This window comes from Tachypleus tridentatus, chromosome 5 (assembly GCF_004210375.1).
Source record: "Tachypleus tridentatus isolate NWPU-2018 chromosome 5, ASM421037v1, whole genome shotgun sequence".
In the NCBI taxonomy this organism is placed as follows: Eukaryota; Metazoa; Arthropoda; class Merostomata; order Xiphosura; family Limulidae; genus Tachypleus; species Tachypleus tridentatus.
This window is the reverse complement of record NC_134829.1, coordinates 47,799,166-47,819,208: the sequence shown is the minus strand read 5'-3', so window position 1 is coordinate 47,819,208 and position 20,043 is coordinate 47,799,166. Positions and strand designations below refer to the sequence as shown.

Genomic DNA, 20,043 nt, shown 5'->3' with positions numbered 1-20,043 from the left:
GAATAAAAAGGGAGACATTTGCTCTAAAGGTTTGTCTGACCAAGAATGTAGTATGAGAAAACTAGGTGTACTACAAGTGTAGAAGAAGGTGGGGACTGTTGTCCAGAGTCTTCAAGACATGGTTGTTTACCAATGATCTGTGCCCACTGACCCCACCCACCATGGAGTCCACTACAACGTAACACCAGCAGGGTTTCATGAGTGCTATATCCAAACACCAGCATTAGACATAATGCCCACATACCATTTGAGGAGGCCCAAGACTGGTACTTGGTTGACCCTAGCTCAACAGGCCAAGCCGACTAATCCTGGGGAGGAGGGACCACCCACCTACAGGAATTCAAAATCAAAGTGGTGTGTTGGAGTTAGACCCCTCAATAACCAAGATCTTCTCGCCCCTTCACACGTAGTCACACACGTAAAACAGGTGGATGGACGTTCAAGTTTCAAAGGAGGTTAACTGAAAACACAGAACCTTCTCTGTGAGGACCATTCACTACATACAGGAATCCGCACCAAGGGAGTCATAGCAAACTTCAATTCATGGTGCTAGCTTTCACATCCACAGAATTTTATTGTGTCAGAAATAAACATTCAGTGGTTCCATGACCAAGAAAAGGGGGGCATATTTACCTTTCAATTTTTTTCCTTTTGCCAGAACTTTCATGAAGTTTTACATCCTACCACCGACATCTTATCATATTTAATACACAATTTACAAATGCTATTGAAAATTGGAATTGCTATTATTAAAAATAGTGGGATAATCAGATTACCCAGTTTAGTCACTAATGAGGGTAAATAATTTCAGAAGATAACTGTAATTCATGTCTAAAAAACTGAAATATATCAAATACGTTACAGTTATATGCTGCTATTATTGCTCAATTTGATGAATTTAGAATAACAATTTTGACTTCTAGTTAGGGATCAAAAGCCTATATTTCATTAATGTTATTTTCACATGTGTATCAGTTGAATACAAAAAAAGACCCACATCACAATTTATACTTTCAACAAACTGGCCAAAACTATGCTGAGACGACTTATGTGGATAAACATTCAAACCAATACATTTATAAAACGTCAAGTTACAGTTTTATTACAGCCACTATTTTTGGTTCTTTCACAAAAATTAAGGATTTATAGATTATCAACCTGTTCTGTTTTAATGAAAATGTTTGTATAAGAAGTACAATAAGTTACTTTTAGAATTAACATAATATCACACTTGATATTTCACACACAATCATTTACATTGTAAAACCAAAATGAGCAACTAAAAAAATATTTTATCTAAAGGAAACAAAACTACACACAAGAACTATCTTGGTGACTGAACTCTGTTCTTCTTTAAGTATCTAAATACAGTTTTTAAGATATCCAAACTCATTTAATATTCATCTTTTAAATATAAACAAAGTACTTATGCTTAATATTTTTTCAACAGTGAATGAACAGATAAGTGATACAATATTTTCATATAAAATAAATATTTATCAGCTGCATTATTGTACTCAAGAACGATTTAAATTATTGTCAAACATTTCAAAGAGGTTGCACCAGCCAATCAGGAATTTTATATAAACAAAAAGGTCATAGAAAACAGAATATTTTTAAGAGTCACAATATAAAAGTACATCTTCAGGTATTGCATGAATTATATCTTCTTTCAAAATAAAGAGAATTTCAAATATAAGAACAAAGCCTATGCATTTGTTTTATATATATATACACATTACGTTGTTGCTACAAGACATTACACTACTTTCTTAACATCAAGACCTTTTCACAAGTCATCCAGAAACAATCACAAAAGAAATGTCTTTTTTTAATATTACTAATCAAACTGTAAATCTGTAATATATTTTTAACATTAACAACCCGGTTCGATTCCTTACACTTGTATCACTTCACAAAACAAGAATGAATTAAACCTACAAAAGTGTGTGTAAACAAAATATTTAATTTTCCTTGAAATTGGTCTCACAACCATTTCTAACTTTTATTATTAACTTTAAAATCTTTATTTTTGCTCTATTATAGGGCAAAAGAATAACACTGACACTTAAACTAAAAACATTTGTATGTCCTACTTTCATACGCACTTGTTTTTTTTGTGAAGAAACCAGAATACACATTTTTTCTTTGGCCTAATGTCAGATAATTTAAAAAAAATTTAAATTAAAATATCTCACCAGAAAAGTGTCTGATGTTTTAAATCACAGTTAACTTTATTTTTTATACTTATTAATAATGTATTTCATGCTACTTTAAAGTCCCATTAATATTAATTAAATCAGCTGTTTTTTAAATACCCTAAAATAATGTCTTATTTCTAATTAGATTCAGTTACCTCAGCTTAGCTGCATGTTATCTCACAAAATATTTTTACTAGTAAAATTAGATCACATAATGTTAATTTTAGTGGATTTAAATATTTTTTTTTGCCTAACAAATATTAAAGCATTAAAGGTGTTTGATATGAAAGAGAACAAATCTTGGAGATACTTCATAAATGAGATTCCTTATGAGTGTCAAATACAAGGATGTTTGTTACTGAAGTAAGAAAATTAAACATAGAAAAAGGATTTTTCTTCTTATGAATTATGTTCTAACAAAATTAATGTTTTTCTCATCACAAGAAAATGATCACCAGGTTACGTTAAACTCAATACTTTATATTTACATATCAAATTTATGCCTTTTCATTATGGTTATTAGCCATGTAAGTAGGGTTGTAAGCAGGCTGACTGATTCCAGGGTAAGGAGGAGGGTTCATCCCAACTACTGATGGGTTGTAACTCAAATCACCTTGTTGCCCACTACTTGGTGGATTATTCTGTGTATAGCCACCAGAGGAAGCTGGATATTGTGGAGGACCACTAGAAGGAAGATGGTATGGAGGAAGACCACCAGTTGGAAGTGGGAAGCCACTAGAAGGTGTTGGGTATTGTGGATAGGCAACAGGTTGTGCCAGATACTGGTTATCACCACCAAACGGTGGTGGGTAAGGAGAAAAGCCACTGGTTGTTGGTGGTTGACTTCCTGGTTGTGGGCCATATGTGACAGCTGAAGTGGTATTAGATATAAATGTGGAGGACTGTGGGCCTACAAAAATTAGAATGTAATAAAGTTATTAGTGTTTGATAGTGAAAAATGAAGGGTAAATGTTAAAATAAATAATTTTCATTTCATATAAGAAAAGTACACAACTCAAAACACTGTTGGAGTTAACAATCACTTTAATTAGAACATTAAACACATTAAAGTAAAGATAGAAGTACGTCATTTTGTCATTTTACAATTAACAAAATAATAATTTTAATTCAAAGTTTGCATTTTGTTCTACAGACTTGTTACCAAGACATGCTTGTTATATTGATACAACATTCATTATTATTAATCTGACTTTAAGATAAACTAATGTTTTATCAATGACAATTTCATAAAGAACAGGATAAAACTAAAATTTAGCAGTCTGAATATTTATAGAAACTAAATGACTTTCAAATTAAAATATTCACCATGATATCAGCCATTTACCTGCAGCAAAATGGAACACAAAATTCAACACCTTAGCCATAAGATAAAAGAAAACAAGAGAACAACACAACATTTTCAAGCAACAAAATGATCTTTATCTTTGACTAATTTTAAGCACAGTTTCTGTTTGCTATTTTCGAACATTGCTACATTTGTCTACAGTTACTACTAAATTAACAATACTTACCATATAAAACTCTTCCCTGCTGTCGACGTTTTGCTAGGAGGCAGCAGCCACAACAGAAGCAACATAAGAAAATACCAACAACAACTATGATAATTGAAGAAACTAACAATCCCAAAATCAAGCCCATGTTACTGCTGTAACGGTAAATAAAACAGATGGATAAAAACTCTCAGTAAGTTGATACATAACTCAAACTTGCATAATAATAGTTAGAATAATGAATTGTTTTATACTTTTTAAAAAAAGTAATCTCCATCTATTTATGTAAATATACCATTGCCATCTGCCTTGTTCTCTAGACTGTAAGTGGTCTATAGAAAGAAAACAGAAGCTCAGTAAAACAATGCACAGTGGAGAAATTTGATATCTAGATGTTTGTAATATATATTGACAATTTGTATTTATATTCAGAAGTAAAGGGCAATTATTTTTTTTTGTTTTCAATTCAGAAACTAATTATTTCTGAACCTTTATGGTTTATCCAGGAATTCAATAAGTAATTATCTTAATCTGTATAAAATAGCCTAAGTTTTAAAAACCATGATCATATGGAAGAATAAGTGAAACCAGCAAAATTACTGTCAGATTTTGAGTTTATTTACTGATTAAGTTTCACAAGTTGTAACTTACAATAAAATAAAAATTACTGTCACATTTTCAACAGAGAAAGAAAAACATATTGCTGTACATAAACATAGCTCATACAAGTGATGAAATACAACAAAATGGGTACACTGTTATTTAGACTATTAATGTAGCTTTATTTACAGTGAAAATGATGTTACTAATGATTACATGTGAAATGAATTCAGGGTTAAAATACTGTTTCCTTCACGTGCAGCTTTCATGTTTTTCAAAATTGGTGAATGTTGATCTGTTTCTCCAGTGTATAATTTTTCATCTCCACTATAAGCTACTTTGTATGCTGTAATCTTCACTTTTGTCTTTACAAGATACATTTCATTTAATATAATTTAACATGTATTTTTTTTCAATGCTCAACAATTTTAAGGGCACTTCTTAACTGCATTCCTAACTAGCTTTCTGGAATGAATTGTCCAGGAAAAGCTTGTTTCCATATATATGTAGGGTTGTAAATATTCATTTTTAATTATTTTGTCTACTATAAAGTTATAATTTTCCTCTACTGAAAAGTTATTTCTGATAGGTATATACCTTCTCTTACATAAATAGCTATTCATGTTTAGCACAGCCCTCTATGTGTAAACTTATTTTTGCATGCCACAAGCCTAAGTTCCCACATACCCCATGTTTAACATGATTAAACTGCATCTCATATTTAAATCATCGTGTGACAACTCTCCACCAATAAGAGTACAACACACCCTCCTGATGCACATGACTCCCTCTATTTAATTATCTAATAATTATCACTGCATGTTTTGGCAGAAAATTGAAGTACTGATTTTCAGTGAGGAAGGGTGGGAAGTGTGACAAGAGATAAGTTACTATTGGAAAAATATTTTCAGTGGAGGAAAATTATGTCTTCTGATACAGTATTATTATATACCTTCACCACTTTTGTCTACTGTTGAAGAAGGTGATGCAGACATGGGCAGAAAATGTACAGAGGACATGGTAAAGGAAAAGAACAATATAGACACACAATAACTGAATCTAAATCCAACAGATTACATGAATGTGCCCCTATGTGTAGAGTATCTAAGCTGTAATGGACCATACACAGTAAATCAACTGCAACAAAACCCCAGATGATGAGAACCGACACCTACGAGGCAGTAGGATGAGGATCATACCATCGATAAGCCAACTATAACCCAAAACAAGTCATCAGAATTGACATCCATGTGCAGGTAGGAAAGAAAATCATACTGGTGGCAAGTCAACTACAATCCAAAACAATGCTACCTGATAGGAGTAGGAAAGAGAACATTACCAGTCTGTGAGCGAGGTATGATAGCAATATGTTAAGCTGCTTGACTAACTTGGGGACATCCAGATGATGATGTCCCTGTAAAGTAAATGCTCCCACTCAAAACCAATCTGACAGAAGCTATCCCAGTGCAAAAACATTATCAGTATTTGAAAATCATTGAGGTATAGTACAAGAGGAAGAACCACATTTTTCTACAAGTATCACCACTGTGATCCACAACATGAGTAAAGTGAACAACAGTATAACTGAGTAAGGGAACATGCATACCTGTAATACATGTCTGATAACTTATGTTGATTGGTTCAGGTCTAAATCCAAAACCCAGACCCTGGAAACCGATATCCATGATAACTTAATGGTTTAGTGAGAAATTTGGGTCTTCCAAACAGTTCTTCAGAGAGTCTGGGATCCAGACTTCAGGAGATTTTAGTGGTACAGAAATCATAAGAAAGAGTAAACATAATATTTTTTTTGAATAAGGTTCACTGGCTTATTGCAATATTGCTGAATTAATCCAATGCTAGAATGTCAGTCTGTGAACTAAGTGAGTGGCATTTGTTCACTGATTCCTCCAAAGTCCAAAAGCTGTTCTTCTTAACAATAGTAACATGTACATTCATCTCTTCCTCCTGCTCATTCAGTTCAGGAAACACAAAAAATCTCAAACATCTTATTAATAATGTCAAATACAAAAACCATGGTGGAGACTTAAAAGTCCTTTGCATGTTGTTGGGTGAACAATCTGGTTGTGCAAAGTTTCCATATTTCTTTGTGGGAATGGGATAGCAGAGCATGACATTAGCACTGGATCAAGAAGCAATGGCCACAAGAGTCAGCATAATATTAGGACTAGAAAACAGTGAATGTGAAAGTTCGGTTGGCACAAAGAAAGTCCTATTACCTCCACTTTACATAAAAGTGGGCTTGTTGAAGCAGTTTGCAAAGACCTCAGACAAAGATGGCGACTGTTTCAAGTATCTATGTGGGAAATTCCCAGCTCTTTTAGAAGTGAAACTTAAAGAAGGGATTTTTGTTGGTCTTCAGATGAGGAAACTGATTTGGATGAAAAGTTCAAAGGGAGAATGAGAAAAGTTAATAAAAGAAGCTTGAACTACCTTTAAAGATGTTATTGGTAAATGTTCGGGAAACAATAAAGATCCAAATTACAAAAATATTGTCAGTAACATGCTTGATACATTCAAAGAGGTGGGTTGTAATATAAGCTTGACAGTCCATTTCTTACACTCACATATTGACTATTTCCTTGACAATCTCAGAGCTGTTAGCAAAGAACAAGGGGAAAGGTTTCATCAAGACTCCAGGAAAATGGAGAAGAGATATCAGGGAAGGTAGAACATTAACATGATGGCTGGTTACTGCTGGTCATTGAAATGAAATGTTCCAGATGCAGTACATAAAAGAAAGACCACAACACAGTTTTGAGACAAAGACAGATTTCACACAAATAAAATCAGGATGAATGAGGCTACATATTAATTTCACAATCATTCTTCACTTTTGTTTTCAGCTTGTTTGTATTCTTGTTAACAAAATAATAAAAAATGTTCATTATGGCTAACAAAATAATAATTTAAGTGTTTTTTCCTTCTGATGTTGTAAAAAATCCTCACCCGATAGAAAAAAAATTATTTTAAAAATCTGCATAAATTATAAAAAATCTATAATAAAAACCAAAACAACTTTTACAAAGTTTAAATTTGCAGGTCTACTATGAATTAATCAGTATTCTGTAATAAATTTACATTGGATAATTACATTAATATCATGATTACAGTAACAGATTTTGCAGCATTGTTAATATTTTAAAATAAAGGTTTCAAATGTAAAGGTTTTCCAAGGTTTATTGGTCTATTTTTAGAATAGATAAAGAACACAGTTTTTATAGGTTTTAAATAGTTCGCTCATTTAAAAAGTGTGAGATGCGATCAAACACATGCTCTGAAAAAACGTTCACATAAGAAGAAAGGTTACAAGTTAAGCAATGTTTTAATTGATTAACCTTAGATTGGCTATTCTCAACCTTTTTATTAACAGACACCACAGAAAATTATAGAAGCATGGCATGTAAGACAGTATTGTTTCTAGTTGCTGTTGGGTTCATACATGTGACAATGGATGACACATAATGCATACTGTGGTGTACATTGCAGGTAATGTTGTCATAATCCTATATATGCAAAAACGGCTCGTTTGGGTTGAGAAAATATTTTTCATAGAAGAGCGAACAACGTTTCGACCTTCTTCGGTCATCATGGCTAACAAAATAATAATTTAAGTGTTTTTTCCTTCCGATGTTTTAAAAAAATCCTCACCCGATAGAAAAAAAATTATTTTAAAAATCTGCATAAATTATAAAAAATCTATAATAAAAACCAAAACAACTTTTACAAAGTTGTTCGCTCTTCTATGTAAAATATTTTCTCAACCCAAACAAGCCGTTTTTGCATATATATTTCTCTACAAGTGGGTTTTATCGACATCACTGATTGTCATAATCCTGTTTCTTTTACAGCAAATCAACTGATATTCATCTTTTAACCATCCTTATGTTTTAAATACAAAGTATACTGCAATTTAAACAATAAATTCAGTGTTAACTCTAGAGTAATTTACTAAAATTTTCATTAATATATAATTAACACTCTCAAGGTATTATATAGTTGTATTGTACTTCTGATCTATTGCAACATTTAAAACAATATTTTCATTTAATCTTAAGCCTTTTTTTTGGCTCACCAGTGAACCCTAATCAACAATTAAGAAGCACAGTCTGAGGTTGAATTGGTACTGATAAACTAACCTACTTTAGCTGTTTTTTTTTTGGAGGCAGCTTGTTTTTTTACCATTCCAGTTAACAAAATACCAACACAATCAATATTGAGAAGATATTGCTAACATGAATTTTTTTTCCCACAACAATCAGTACGAACTTACTCAGAAGTACTATATTCGAAATATTCATGTGCATTGCAACAGTATTCTGAACCCGGTTCTCCACAACAATATGATGCTTCTGCAAACTCATGTTTAGGGCAAATTAGGCTGTTGAGTCCAGTGCCACAAATCTTTCCATTCACTACATAAAAGGTAAGAAAACATGTATACTCACATGTATTTGTAATTATTTCAAAATTTATATTTTTTTTGTAAAAAAACCAATTTAATTAGTAAATTTTCATATTAAAACAAGATATAATTAAAAAATAAATAATTAATTAATACAAAAACCTGTTTATGAGAGTCAATTTTTAAAATGTGAATGGTACTAAAATGTACTTGTAGAAAATATTAAAGTGTCTATAAACATTATCTTTCATATTTTAATTTTATTCACTTACTCAAGTAATAAATAGAACAGATGTTTCTAGAAAAATGTGTATCCATTTAGAAAACAATTACTAAATATTTAGAAACACATATTAAACATTAAATACATTTTTCACGACAAATAATAAGAGGATTTCATTTTTTATCTGTTCATCATGTGCTAGAGGTATCTCGTTGCAGTTTACATGTCAGTGCACAGTCCAGGTGGCATTTTAAATTTTGAGAAGTCTTTTTCCATAAATACTATACTGTAACTAATTCAAATGTTCTTGGTATCTGAACTTTATTGGTGTTTTATTCACATAAAACACTTTTCTGTCTTTCAGTGCATTTGAAGATGGAAGAACATGCTTGTGTGTACCAAAAGATCAGTCATGACGAGACAAATAAATAATGGATATAGTGGTTTATTCTACGGAGAGCTTGGTATCTGTTTGAATTACTTTTTCAGTTGTCAGGTATTGAAAATGTTAAATTACAGTATTTATCTCTCCACAGAACAAGTAGCTAGAATCTCATGCTGGGAAGATAGTGGAGGAAATAAAACAAAGAAATTAAGGTTAGTTGTTTTGCACACTATAGAGGGAAAAAGAGAAAACTCATGGAAAGAGTACTTAGGAAAAGAAACACTTTGTGTGAGATCCACCTCAAGCACAGAATGCTCTTAAGAACGTTTTCCAGAAAACAAGTTTCGACTTGCTGTTAAAGTGTTACAATGTTAGATGGAATGCGAAGGCTTCTGAAGTACCCTATATATCCAAGAGGATCAGCAGACCCTCTAAACTGTGACTAGGATAATATGTCAAGCTGTACAGCATAGAAAAAAATACCTGTGAGGACCACTAATAAGATGTAGTTACATGGATTAATCGTAGTAGACATACAACCCGAGGAAAAATGAAGCCCCACGAGACTAGTTAGAGCTACTCAAATTGTCTGTTTCTTAGTGTTTGGGATGGCTTGCACTACTCTATCAGGTTGACTGATGTATACGTCCATCTGGCCTCAAACTAGCAGGTTTATAATGACAAGAAGAGAAACTCCATACACTGACAGCTCTAGTGATTGGGTACTGAGGAAGCAAACATTTTCCCACTTCATTAGCAGAAGCTGAGACAGGAAACAATATATGGGAAAATATTGGAGAAATGTGTAGACTGAAGAGAAATTGCTTTATCTGTATACGATTTCTCACTAAGATACTGTGTATGGATTACTATAAACAAGGACAGCATATGGTATTAGTTCATGCACACAAATTAGAATTAGTTATTTGTGTACATAATATTATTACTTCATATGCAGAATATAATAAACTGATTTGAATAATTTATTACTTGGTGCACATATTATATTGGTATGTAATTTAGTATTTAGTGTACATTATGAACAAACCCTAAACATGTCCCTAAAGGGACTCCACAGGTTCCTAAATTCTGACATTCAAAACTGTTAAGTTTGAACAATATTTCTATCAATGATCAATTGAAGTGAAAACATTAGAAATGCAACAGCATAGCACCTAATGTTATAATTTAACAATAACAGTGGATCTGTCTGTCTGTCCAAATAGGGTTTTCCATGCACTAAACTTAAAACCAAAAAACTCAAAGCCACTCTTTAGCATTGAAATATTTATGAAGCCTTTCCATACACACACTTAAATGTAATGCATCCACTACATCTGAAGGCAATTCATTTCAAAAGCCAACCACCCTGTTAGGAAAATAAAACTGTCTTAGCTGAAGATGCCTCCTACCCTGTCAAAATTTATATTTGTGTTCCTAGTCATACAAATCTCACCACTGAGTACATAAAAGATGATGCACACACACTATAAATTCCTTTAACAATTTCAACACCTCAATCAATATCTTCTAGCTTTTTTTTTTCAATAAAACCTATTCCAGAAATTTTAATCAAAAATTTAGAAAAAAAAGACTTTTACCCTCTAACCTGTCCTCAGATGTTATTGTTAATACACACAACCTGTCCTCAGATATTATCATTGTTAATACACACAACCTGTCCTCAGACATTATCATTGTTAATACACACAACCTGTCCTCAGATGTTATCATTGTTAATACACACAACCTGTCCTCAGATATTATCATTGTTAATACACACAACCTGCCCTCAGATGTTATCATTGTTAATACACACAACCTGTCCTCAGATATTATCATTGTTAATACACACAACCTGTCCTCAGATGTTATCATTGTTAATACACACAACCTGTCCTCAGATATTATCATTGTTAATACACACAACCTGTCCTCAGACATTATCATTGTTAATACACACAACCTGTCCTCAGATGTTATCATTGTTAATACCCACAACCTGTCTTCAGATATTATCATTGTTAATACACACAACCTGTCCTCAGATGTTATCATTGTTAATACACACAACCTGTCCTCAGATATTATCATTGTTAATACACACAACCTGTCCTCAGATGTTATCATTGTTAATACACACAACCTGTCCTCAGATATTATCATTGTTAATACACACAACCTGTCCTCAGATGTTATCATTGTTAATACACACAACCTGTCCTCAGATATTATCATTGTTAATATACACAACCTGTCCTCAGATGTTATCATTGTTAATACACACAACCTGTCCTCAGATATTATCATTGTTAATACACACAACCTGTCCTCAGATATTATCATTGTTAATACAGATATTATTATTAATACACACAACCTGTCCTCAGATATTATCATTGTTAATACACACAACCTGTCTTCAGATGTTATCATTGTTAATACAGATATTATTATTGTTAATACACACAACCTGTCTTCAGATATTATCATTGTTAATACAGATATTATCATTGTTAATACAGATATTATGATTGTTAATACACACAACCTGTCTTCAGATGTTATCATTGTTAATACACACAACCTGTCCTCAGATGTTATCATTGTTAATACACACAACCTGTCCTTAGATATTATCATTGTTAATACACACACGTCCTCAGATATTATCATTGTTAATACACACAACCTGTCCTCAGATGTTATCATTGTTAATACACACAACCTGTCCTCAGATATTATCATTGTTAATACACACAACCTGCCCTCAGATGTTATCATTGTTAATACACACAACCTGTCCTCAGATATTATCATTGTTAATACACACAACCTGTCCTCAGATGTTATCATTGTTAATACACACAACCTGTCCTCAGATATTATCATTGTTAATACACACAACCTGTCCTCAGACATTATCATTGTTAATACACACAACCTGTCCTCAGATGTTATCATTGTTAATACCCACAACCTGTCTTCAGATATTATCATTGTTAATACACACAACCTGTCCTCAGATGTTATCATTGTTAATACACACAACCTGTCCTCAGATATTATCATTGTTAATACACACAACCTGTCCTCAGATGTTATCATTGTTAATACACACAACCTGTCCTCAGATATTATCATTGTTAATACACACAACCTGTCCTCAGATGTTATCATTGTTAATACACACAACCTGTCCTCAGATATTATCATTGTTAATATACACAACCTGTCCTCAGATGTTATCATTGTTAATACACACAACCTGTCCTCAGATATTATCATTGTTAATACAGATATTATTATTAATACACACAACCTGTCCTCAGATATTATCATTGTTAATACACACAACCTGTCCTCAGACTTTATCATTGTTAATACACACAACCTGTCCTCAGATATTATCATTGTTAATACACACAACCTGTCTTCAGATGTTATCATTGTTAATACAGATATTATTATTGTTAATACACACAACCTGTCTTCAGATATTATCATTGTTAATACAGATATTATCATTGTTAATACAGATATTATGATTGTTAATACACACAACCTGTCTTCAGATGTTATCATTGTTAATACACACAACCTGTCCTCAGATGTTATCATTGTTAATACACACAACCTGTCCTTAGATATTATCATTGTTAATACACACACGTCCTCAGATATTATCATTGTTAATACACACAACCTGTCTTCAGATATTATCATTGTTAATACAGATATTATCATTGTTAATACAGATAGTATTATTGTTAATACACACAACCTGTCTTCAGATATTATAATTGTTAATACAGATATTATCATTGTTAATACACACAACCTGTCTTCATATATTATCATTGTTAATACAGATATTATTATTGTTAATACACACAACCTGTCCTCAGATATTATCATTGTTAATACACACAACCTGTCTTCAGATATTATCATTGTTAATACAAATATTATCATTGTTAATACAGATAGTATCATTGTTAATGCACACAACCTGTCTTCAGATATTATCATTGTTAATACAGATATTATCATTGTTAATACAGATAGTATTATTGTTAATACACACAACCTGTCTTCAGATATTATAATTGTTAATACAGATATTATTATTGTTAATACACACAACCTGTCCTCAGATATTATCATTGTTAATACAGATATTATCATTGTTAATACAGATATTATCATTGTTAATACAGATATTATGATTGTTAATACACACAACCTGTCTTCAGATGTTATCATTGTTAATACACACAACCTGTCCTCAGATGTTATCATTGTTAATACACACAACCTGTCCTTAGATATTATCATTGTTAATACACACACGTCCTCAGATATTATCATTGTTAATACACACAACCTGTCTTCAGATATTATCATTGTTAATACAGATATTATCATTGTTAATACAGATAGTATTATTGTTAATACACACAACCTGTCTTCAGATATTATAATTGTTAATACAGATATTATCATTGTTAATACACACAACCTGTCTTCATATATTATCATTGTTAATACAGATATTATTATTGTTAATACACACAACCTGTCCTCAGATATTATCATTGTTAATACACACAACCTGTCTTCAGATATTATCATTGTTAATACAGATATTATCATTGTTAATACAGATATTATGATTGTTAATACACACAACCTGTCTTCAGATGTTATCATTGTTAATACACACAACCTGTCCTCAGATGTTATCATTGTTAATACACACAACCTGTCCTTAGATATTATCATTGTTAATACACACACGTCCTCAGATATTATCATTGTTAATACACACAACCTGTCTTCAGATATTATCATTGTTAATACAGATATTATCATTGTTAATACAGATAGTATTATTGTTAATACACACAACCTGTCTTCAGATATTATAATTGTTAATACAGATATTATCATTGTTAATACACACAACCTGTCTTCATATATTATCATTGTTAATACAGATATTATTATTGTTAATACACACAACCTGTCCTCAGATATTATCATTGTTAATACACACAACCTGTCTTCAGATATTATCATTGTTAATACAGATAGTATCATTGTTAATGCACACAACCTGTCTTCAGATATTATCATTGTTAATACAGATAGTATTATTGTTAATACACACAACCTGTCTTCAGATATTATAATTGTTAATACAGATAGTATTATTGTTAATACACACAACCTGTCTTCAGATATTATAATTGTTAATACAGATATTATTATTGTTAATACACACAACCTGTCCTCAGATATTATCATTGTTAATACAGATATTATCATTGTTAATACACACAACCTGTCCTCAGATATTATCATTGTTAATACACACAACCTGTCTTCAGATATTATCATTGTTAATACAGATAGTATCATTGTTAATACACACAACCTGTCTTCAGATATTATCATTGTTAATACAGATAGTAATATTGTTAATACACACAACCTGTCTTCAGATATTATAATTGTTAATACAGATATTATTATTGTTAATACACACAACCTGTCTTCAGATATTATCATTGTTAATACAGATAGTATTATTGTTAATACACACAACCTGTCTTCAGATATTATAATTGTTAATACAGATATTATTATTGTTAATACACACAACCTGTCCTCAGATATTATCATTGTTAATACACACAACCTGTCTTCAGATATTGTCATTGTTAATACAGATATTATCATTGTTAATACAGATAGTATCATTGTTAATACACACAACCTGTCTTCATATATTATCATTGTTAATACAGATATTATTATTGTTAATACACACAACCTGTCTTCAGATATTATCATTGTTAATACAGATATTATCATTGTTAATACAGATAGTATCATTGTTAATACACACAACCTGTCTTCAGATATTATCATTGTTAATACAGATATTATCATTGTTAATACAAACAACCTGTCTTCAGATATTATAATTGTTAATACAGATATTATCATTGTTAATACACACAACCTGTCTTCAGATATTATAATTGTTAATACAGATATTATCATTGTTAATACACACAACCTGTCTTCATATATTATCATTGTTAATACAGATATTATTATTGTTAATACACACAACCTGTCCTCAGATATTATCATTGTTAATACACACAACCTGTCCTCAGATGTTATCATTGTTAATACACACAACCTGTCCTCAGATGTTATCATTGTTAATACACACAACCTGTCCTCAGATATTATCATTGTTAATACACACAACCTGTCCTCAGATGTTATCATTGTTAATACACACAACCTGTCCTCAGATATTATCATTGTTAATACACACAACCTGTCCTCAGATATTATCATTGTTAATACAGATATTATCATTGTTAATACACACAACCTGTCCTCAGATATTATCATTGTTAATACACACAACCTGTCCTCAGATGTTATCATTGTTAATACACACAACCTGTCCTCAGATATTATCATTGTTAATACACACAACCTGTCCTCAGATATTATCATTGTTAATACACACAACCTGTCCTCAGATGTTATCATTGTTAATACACACAACCTGTCCTCAGATATTATCATTGTTAATACACACAACCTGTCCTCAGATGTTATCATTGTTAATACACACAACCTGTCCTCAGATATTATCATTGTTAATACACACAACCTGTCCTCAGATATTATCATTGTTAATACAGATATTATCATTGTTAATACACACAACCTGTCCTCAGATATTATCATTGTTAATACACACAACCTGTCCTCAGATGTTATCATTGTTAATACACACAACCTGTCCTCAGATATTATCATTGTTAATACACACAACCTGTCCTCAGATATTATCATTGTTAATACACACAACCTGTCCTCAGATGTTATCATTGTTAATACACACAACCTGTCCTCAGATATTATCATTGTTAATACACACAACCTGTCCTCAGATATTATCATTGTTAATACAGATATTATCATTGTTAATACACACAACCTGTCTTCAGATATTATCATTGTTAATACAGATATTATCATTGTTAATACACACAACCTGTCTTCAGATATTATTATTGTTAATACAGATATTATCATTGTTAATACAGATAGTATTATTGTTAATACACACAACCTGTCTTCAGATATTATAATTGTTAATACAGATATTATCATTGTTAATACACACAACCTGTCTTCATATATTATCATTGTTAATACAGATATTATTATTGTTAATACACACAACCTGTCCTCAGATATTATCATTGTTAATACACACAACCTGTCCTCAGATGTTATCATTGTTAATACACACAACCTGTCCTCAGATATTATCATTGTTAATACACACAACCTGTCCTCAGATATTATCATTGTTAATACAGATATTATCATTGTTAATACACACAACCTGTCTTCAGATATTATCATTGTTGATACAGATAATATTATTGTTGATACAGATATTATCATTGTTGATACAGATAATATCATTGTTGATACAGATATTATTATTGTTAATACAGATATTATTATTGTTAATACAGATATTATCATAGTAGCCCTTCTTTAAATTCTTTCAAACAATTCAATGTCTTTTCTAAGGACCAAATGTGGCCTAACATTAACTTATTAAATGAAATTATAACTTATTAGACTTATATTCAGTGTTTCTGTAAATAAAATGCTATTTTCACAATCATTAAAACAGAACATTGGTTTGATGGCTTGAGACTGATCAAGTGGAACATGAAGGTCCTTTCCTACCTTAACGTTAAGTTTATTTCAACAGAAATTACTCAAATTGTGGTATCTTACATGCATTATCTTGTATTTATTATAATTGTGAGTCACTTGTCATTTATTCACCCAACTTTCCAAATAATCAAAAGCTGTAGTATCCTCTTCGTAGCAAGTGATATCCAAGATGTTAATATTATTAACAAATCTGAGCAATTTACTCACAATTCCTTCATCTGTATTATGATGTAAATCTAAAAGAGCAAAACTAGGTCATAGTCCACGGATATTTCACTTGGAACATTAATCTAGCTTCACTCAGCTCCATTTATAACAATCCTCTACTTTCTTCTATCTATCCCTTTCTCTATTCAATTAACCAACTTATAAAACAATATTTTAATTAATCTTTTATGTGGCACTTTCTCAAATTCTTTCTGAAGATCCAGACACACAAACCTCATATCCTTACAGCACTCTGACAAACAGTAACCTCTTAAAAGAATATAAATAATTGGTAAGGGAAGATATTCCCCTCCATATAGGTAACCATGTTGATTACCAAAACATTTGAGACTTTGTTAAATGATTCCACAAAATATCTTTGTTCAGACTTTTTTACAACTATGGATGTTAAAATTTGACTTATAATTCCTGGGACAATGTTTATCATCTCCCTTGGAAAGAGGAGTAACATAACCAAATTCCAATTTTTTTTGGAACTTGTCCACTATTCACAGACTTACAAAAATGTTACGAAGAGGATCACATATCAATACCCTGATATCCTTCAGAACTCTTATTAAAATGTCCAGTTTAGTGCATACTGTGATAAGTTCACTATTGTAAAATGGTTCACTGTTAATATTTTTGTGTAAATAAAATCATGGAACTGACAGGAGTTTATGGAATAGAGGAAAAGGTAAGAGAAGTGAGGTTGAAGTGGCTCAGTCATGTGGACAAAAGAACAAGCAATAAGAAGAACAGTAGAACTTCCAGTAGCCAGCAAGAAAAAATGAGGAAGGCCAGTAAAACATTGGAAACAAGGAATTACAGAATACATGAATACAAAAGAGGCTGTGGAACTTGCAATGAATGAAGATGATGGAGAACAATACGTGTGAAGGTTAGTAACCCCTGCTAAAGGGGAAAGATTATTTTTTCCTTTTAGTTTTAACTTGATTTGACCTGTGTTACTTTTGAAATTAGAATCAGCATTAGTAATGCTCTAAAATACTGAAGACAATAACCTTAAACTTAGGAAATTTAATGTTCATGTTCTTCAACAAAATTGCTACTGATCCACTTTGAATATTTCTTACAACTTTTTTAACTAGTTAAAAACTTTGGTGTAAGTCATTAATTTGTATTTAAATTTTTTTTAAAACAAATATATCTACCTAATGTTTCACTTCATTTAGTTTCAGTTTTGATTTTTTGTTTCCTCACACAAGAGATGACCATTATTTAGTTGATAGATCAAATGGCCTCATTATGTCACCTTGAACTTGCATTTTTTGTTATCAATTTAAAGCTATCTAAAAGCAAAAAAAAAGCCTTTTAAATGTTATTTTTGGTCCTTACACAATTAACATGAATCTGGCAAGTGCTAAGTTACAATAACGTTTAGAACTTTTTAAGTTCTTAGTGTAAGTGCAGGTTATACTATATTTAATGGTTTAGTTTTTGGTGTGATTCTTTTATGGTCAAGAGTTTCCTCATGTGATATGTTATTGTGATCATGCTATTTTATAAGTAATTTATAAAAAAAAACAAAAAACACTGGCATACTTTTTGGTTCCTTAAAACTACCTATCTAATGACCAAACAAAGATTATACCTGCTAGACTCAAGTTGTTTTTTTTAACACATTTTTCAATACAGACATAAGCAGTAAATAACACTTGGTATCACTATATACATAGTATTATAAAAATGTAAACATTATAAGGGTAAACAATATAAGGTTATACTTTCCTTATGAATAGTTAATTAATTATTATTACTAGTAGAGTGATAATTATAAAGAAATTATCAGTTGAGTTTAAGTTCAAGTGTATTACTAATACTATTACCTGTACGAAATGCCAAAGAATTTAGTAGAACTAATATTAATAGGGGCAACATTGAAGATTGGTTGTCGGTTTTAAAAAAGAAAGCCATCAGTTTCGTTCTTATATTAGATGAAAATCGTAAAATTCAAAATATTTACTAAATATAAAAAAATTGTACATTAATAACAGTTCGAATTATATACTCTGAACGTGTTATCAATTCTCTCTATCACTATTTTAAATTACAACTTTAACTAAAGATATTATTGAAATCGCTGAAGTAATTACTCAAACTACTACTAGGATTCTCTGCGTGCAATATTACTGTCTAAAAATAATATTTTAAAAATATAAAAGTTTAGAAACTACATGAGCAATAAATATTATTGTGATTGTAAAAATTGCAAGCACACTTTTAAGAATATGGAGAAAACCTAAATAATTTAAGTTTTTAGATTATTGTCTCTGTTCTAAGTTCCAGTACCTTTTTCTTAGCTACAACATTAATTTAATTTTGCACTTTTTAGCAACTAAATTTTAGGTGATATCTGTTATTGTATTGCTTTTTTTTTCAATAAGAGTACATGATTTTACCCATTTCTCTCAGAGTTGAAGAATTTTTTAAAAAACAGAGGGTCTTAACCAGTTTCACCAAAAAGAATAAAAAGTATACAACCGTGCTTTTATTCTGACAAACTAGTATGTATTATAATGTACGAACATATATTTTGCGAAATTTTAATGCATTCTCTTTCGTCGTACTATTATCTTATTTTATACATTGCTCTGACTGTATTTTATTTTAATTATTAGGAATAAATGTTTGAGTATTGACACAAATAATGACAGAATTACAGTTTTTGT

The 20,043-nt window shown here is 30.8% G+C and overlaps 1 protein-coding gene across 2 annotated transcripts; it reads right to left on the bottom strand.

Moving 5' to 3' along the window:
- Positions 1 to 1,075: 1,075 nt before the first annotated feature.
- On the bottom strand, positions 1,076 to 19,495 carry LOC143251097 (uncharacterized). 2 transcript variants are annotated; one of them, XM_076502462.1, is made up of 4 exons: positions 19,201 to 19,495; positions 8,607 to 8,748; positions 3,734 to 3,867; positions 1,076 to 3,111 (listed from the first exon to the last, which is right to left on the bottom strand). In XM_076502462.1, exons 1-4 carry the CDS (start codon positions 19,286 to 19,288, stop codon positions 2,699 to 2,701), a joined length of 777 nt encoding a protein of 258 aa, XP_076358577.1. In that variant the 5' UTR covers positions 19,289 to 19,495; the 3' UTR covers positions 1,076 to 2,698. The 2 variants fall into 2 exon arrangements, with proteins under 2 accessions (XP_076358577.1, XP_076358579.1); XM_076502464.1 differs by having other exon boundaries at positions 3,734 to 3,766; positions 19,201 to 19,479.
- Positions 19,496 to 20,043: the final 548 nt, after the last annotated feature.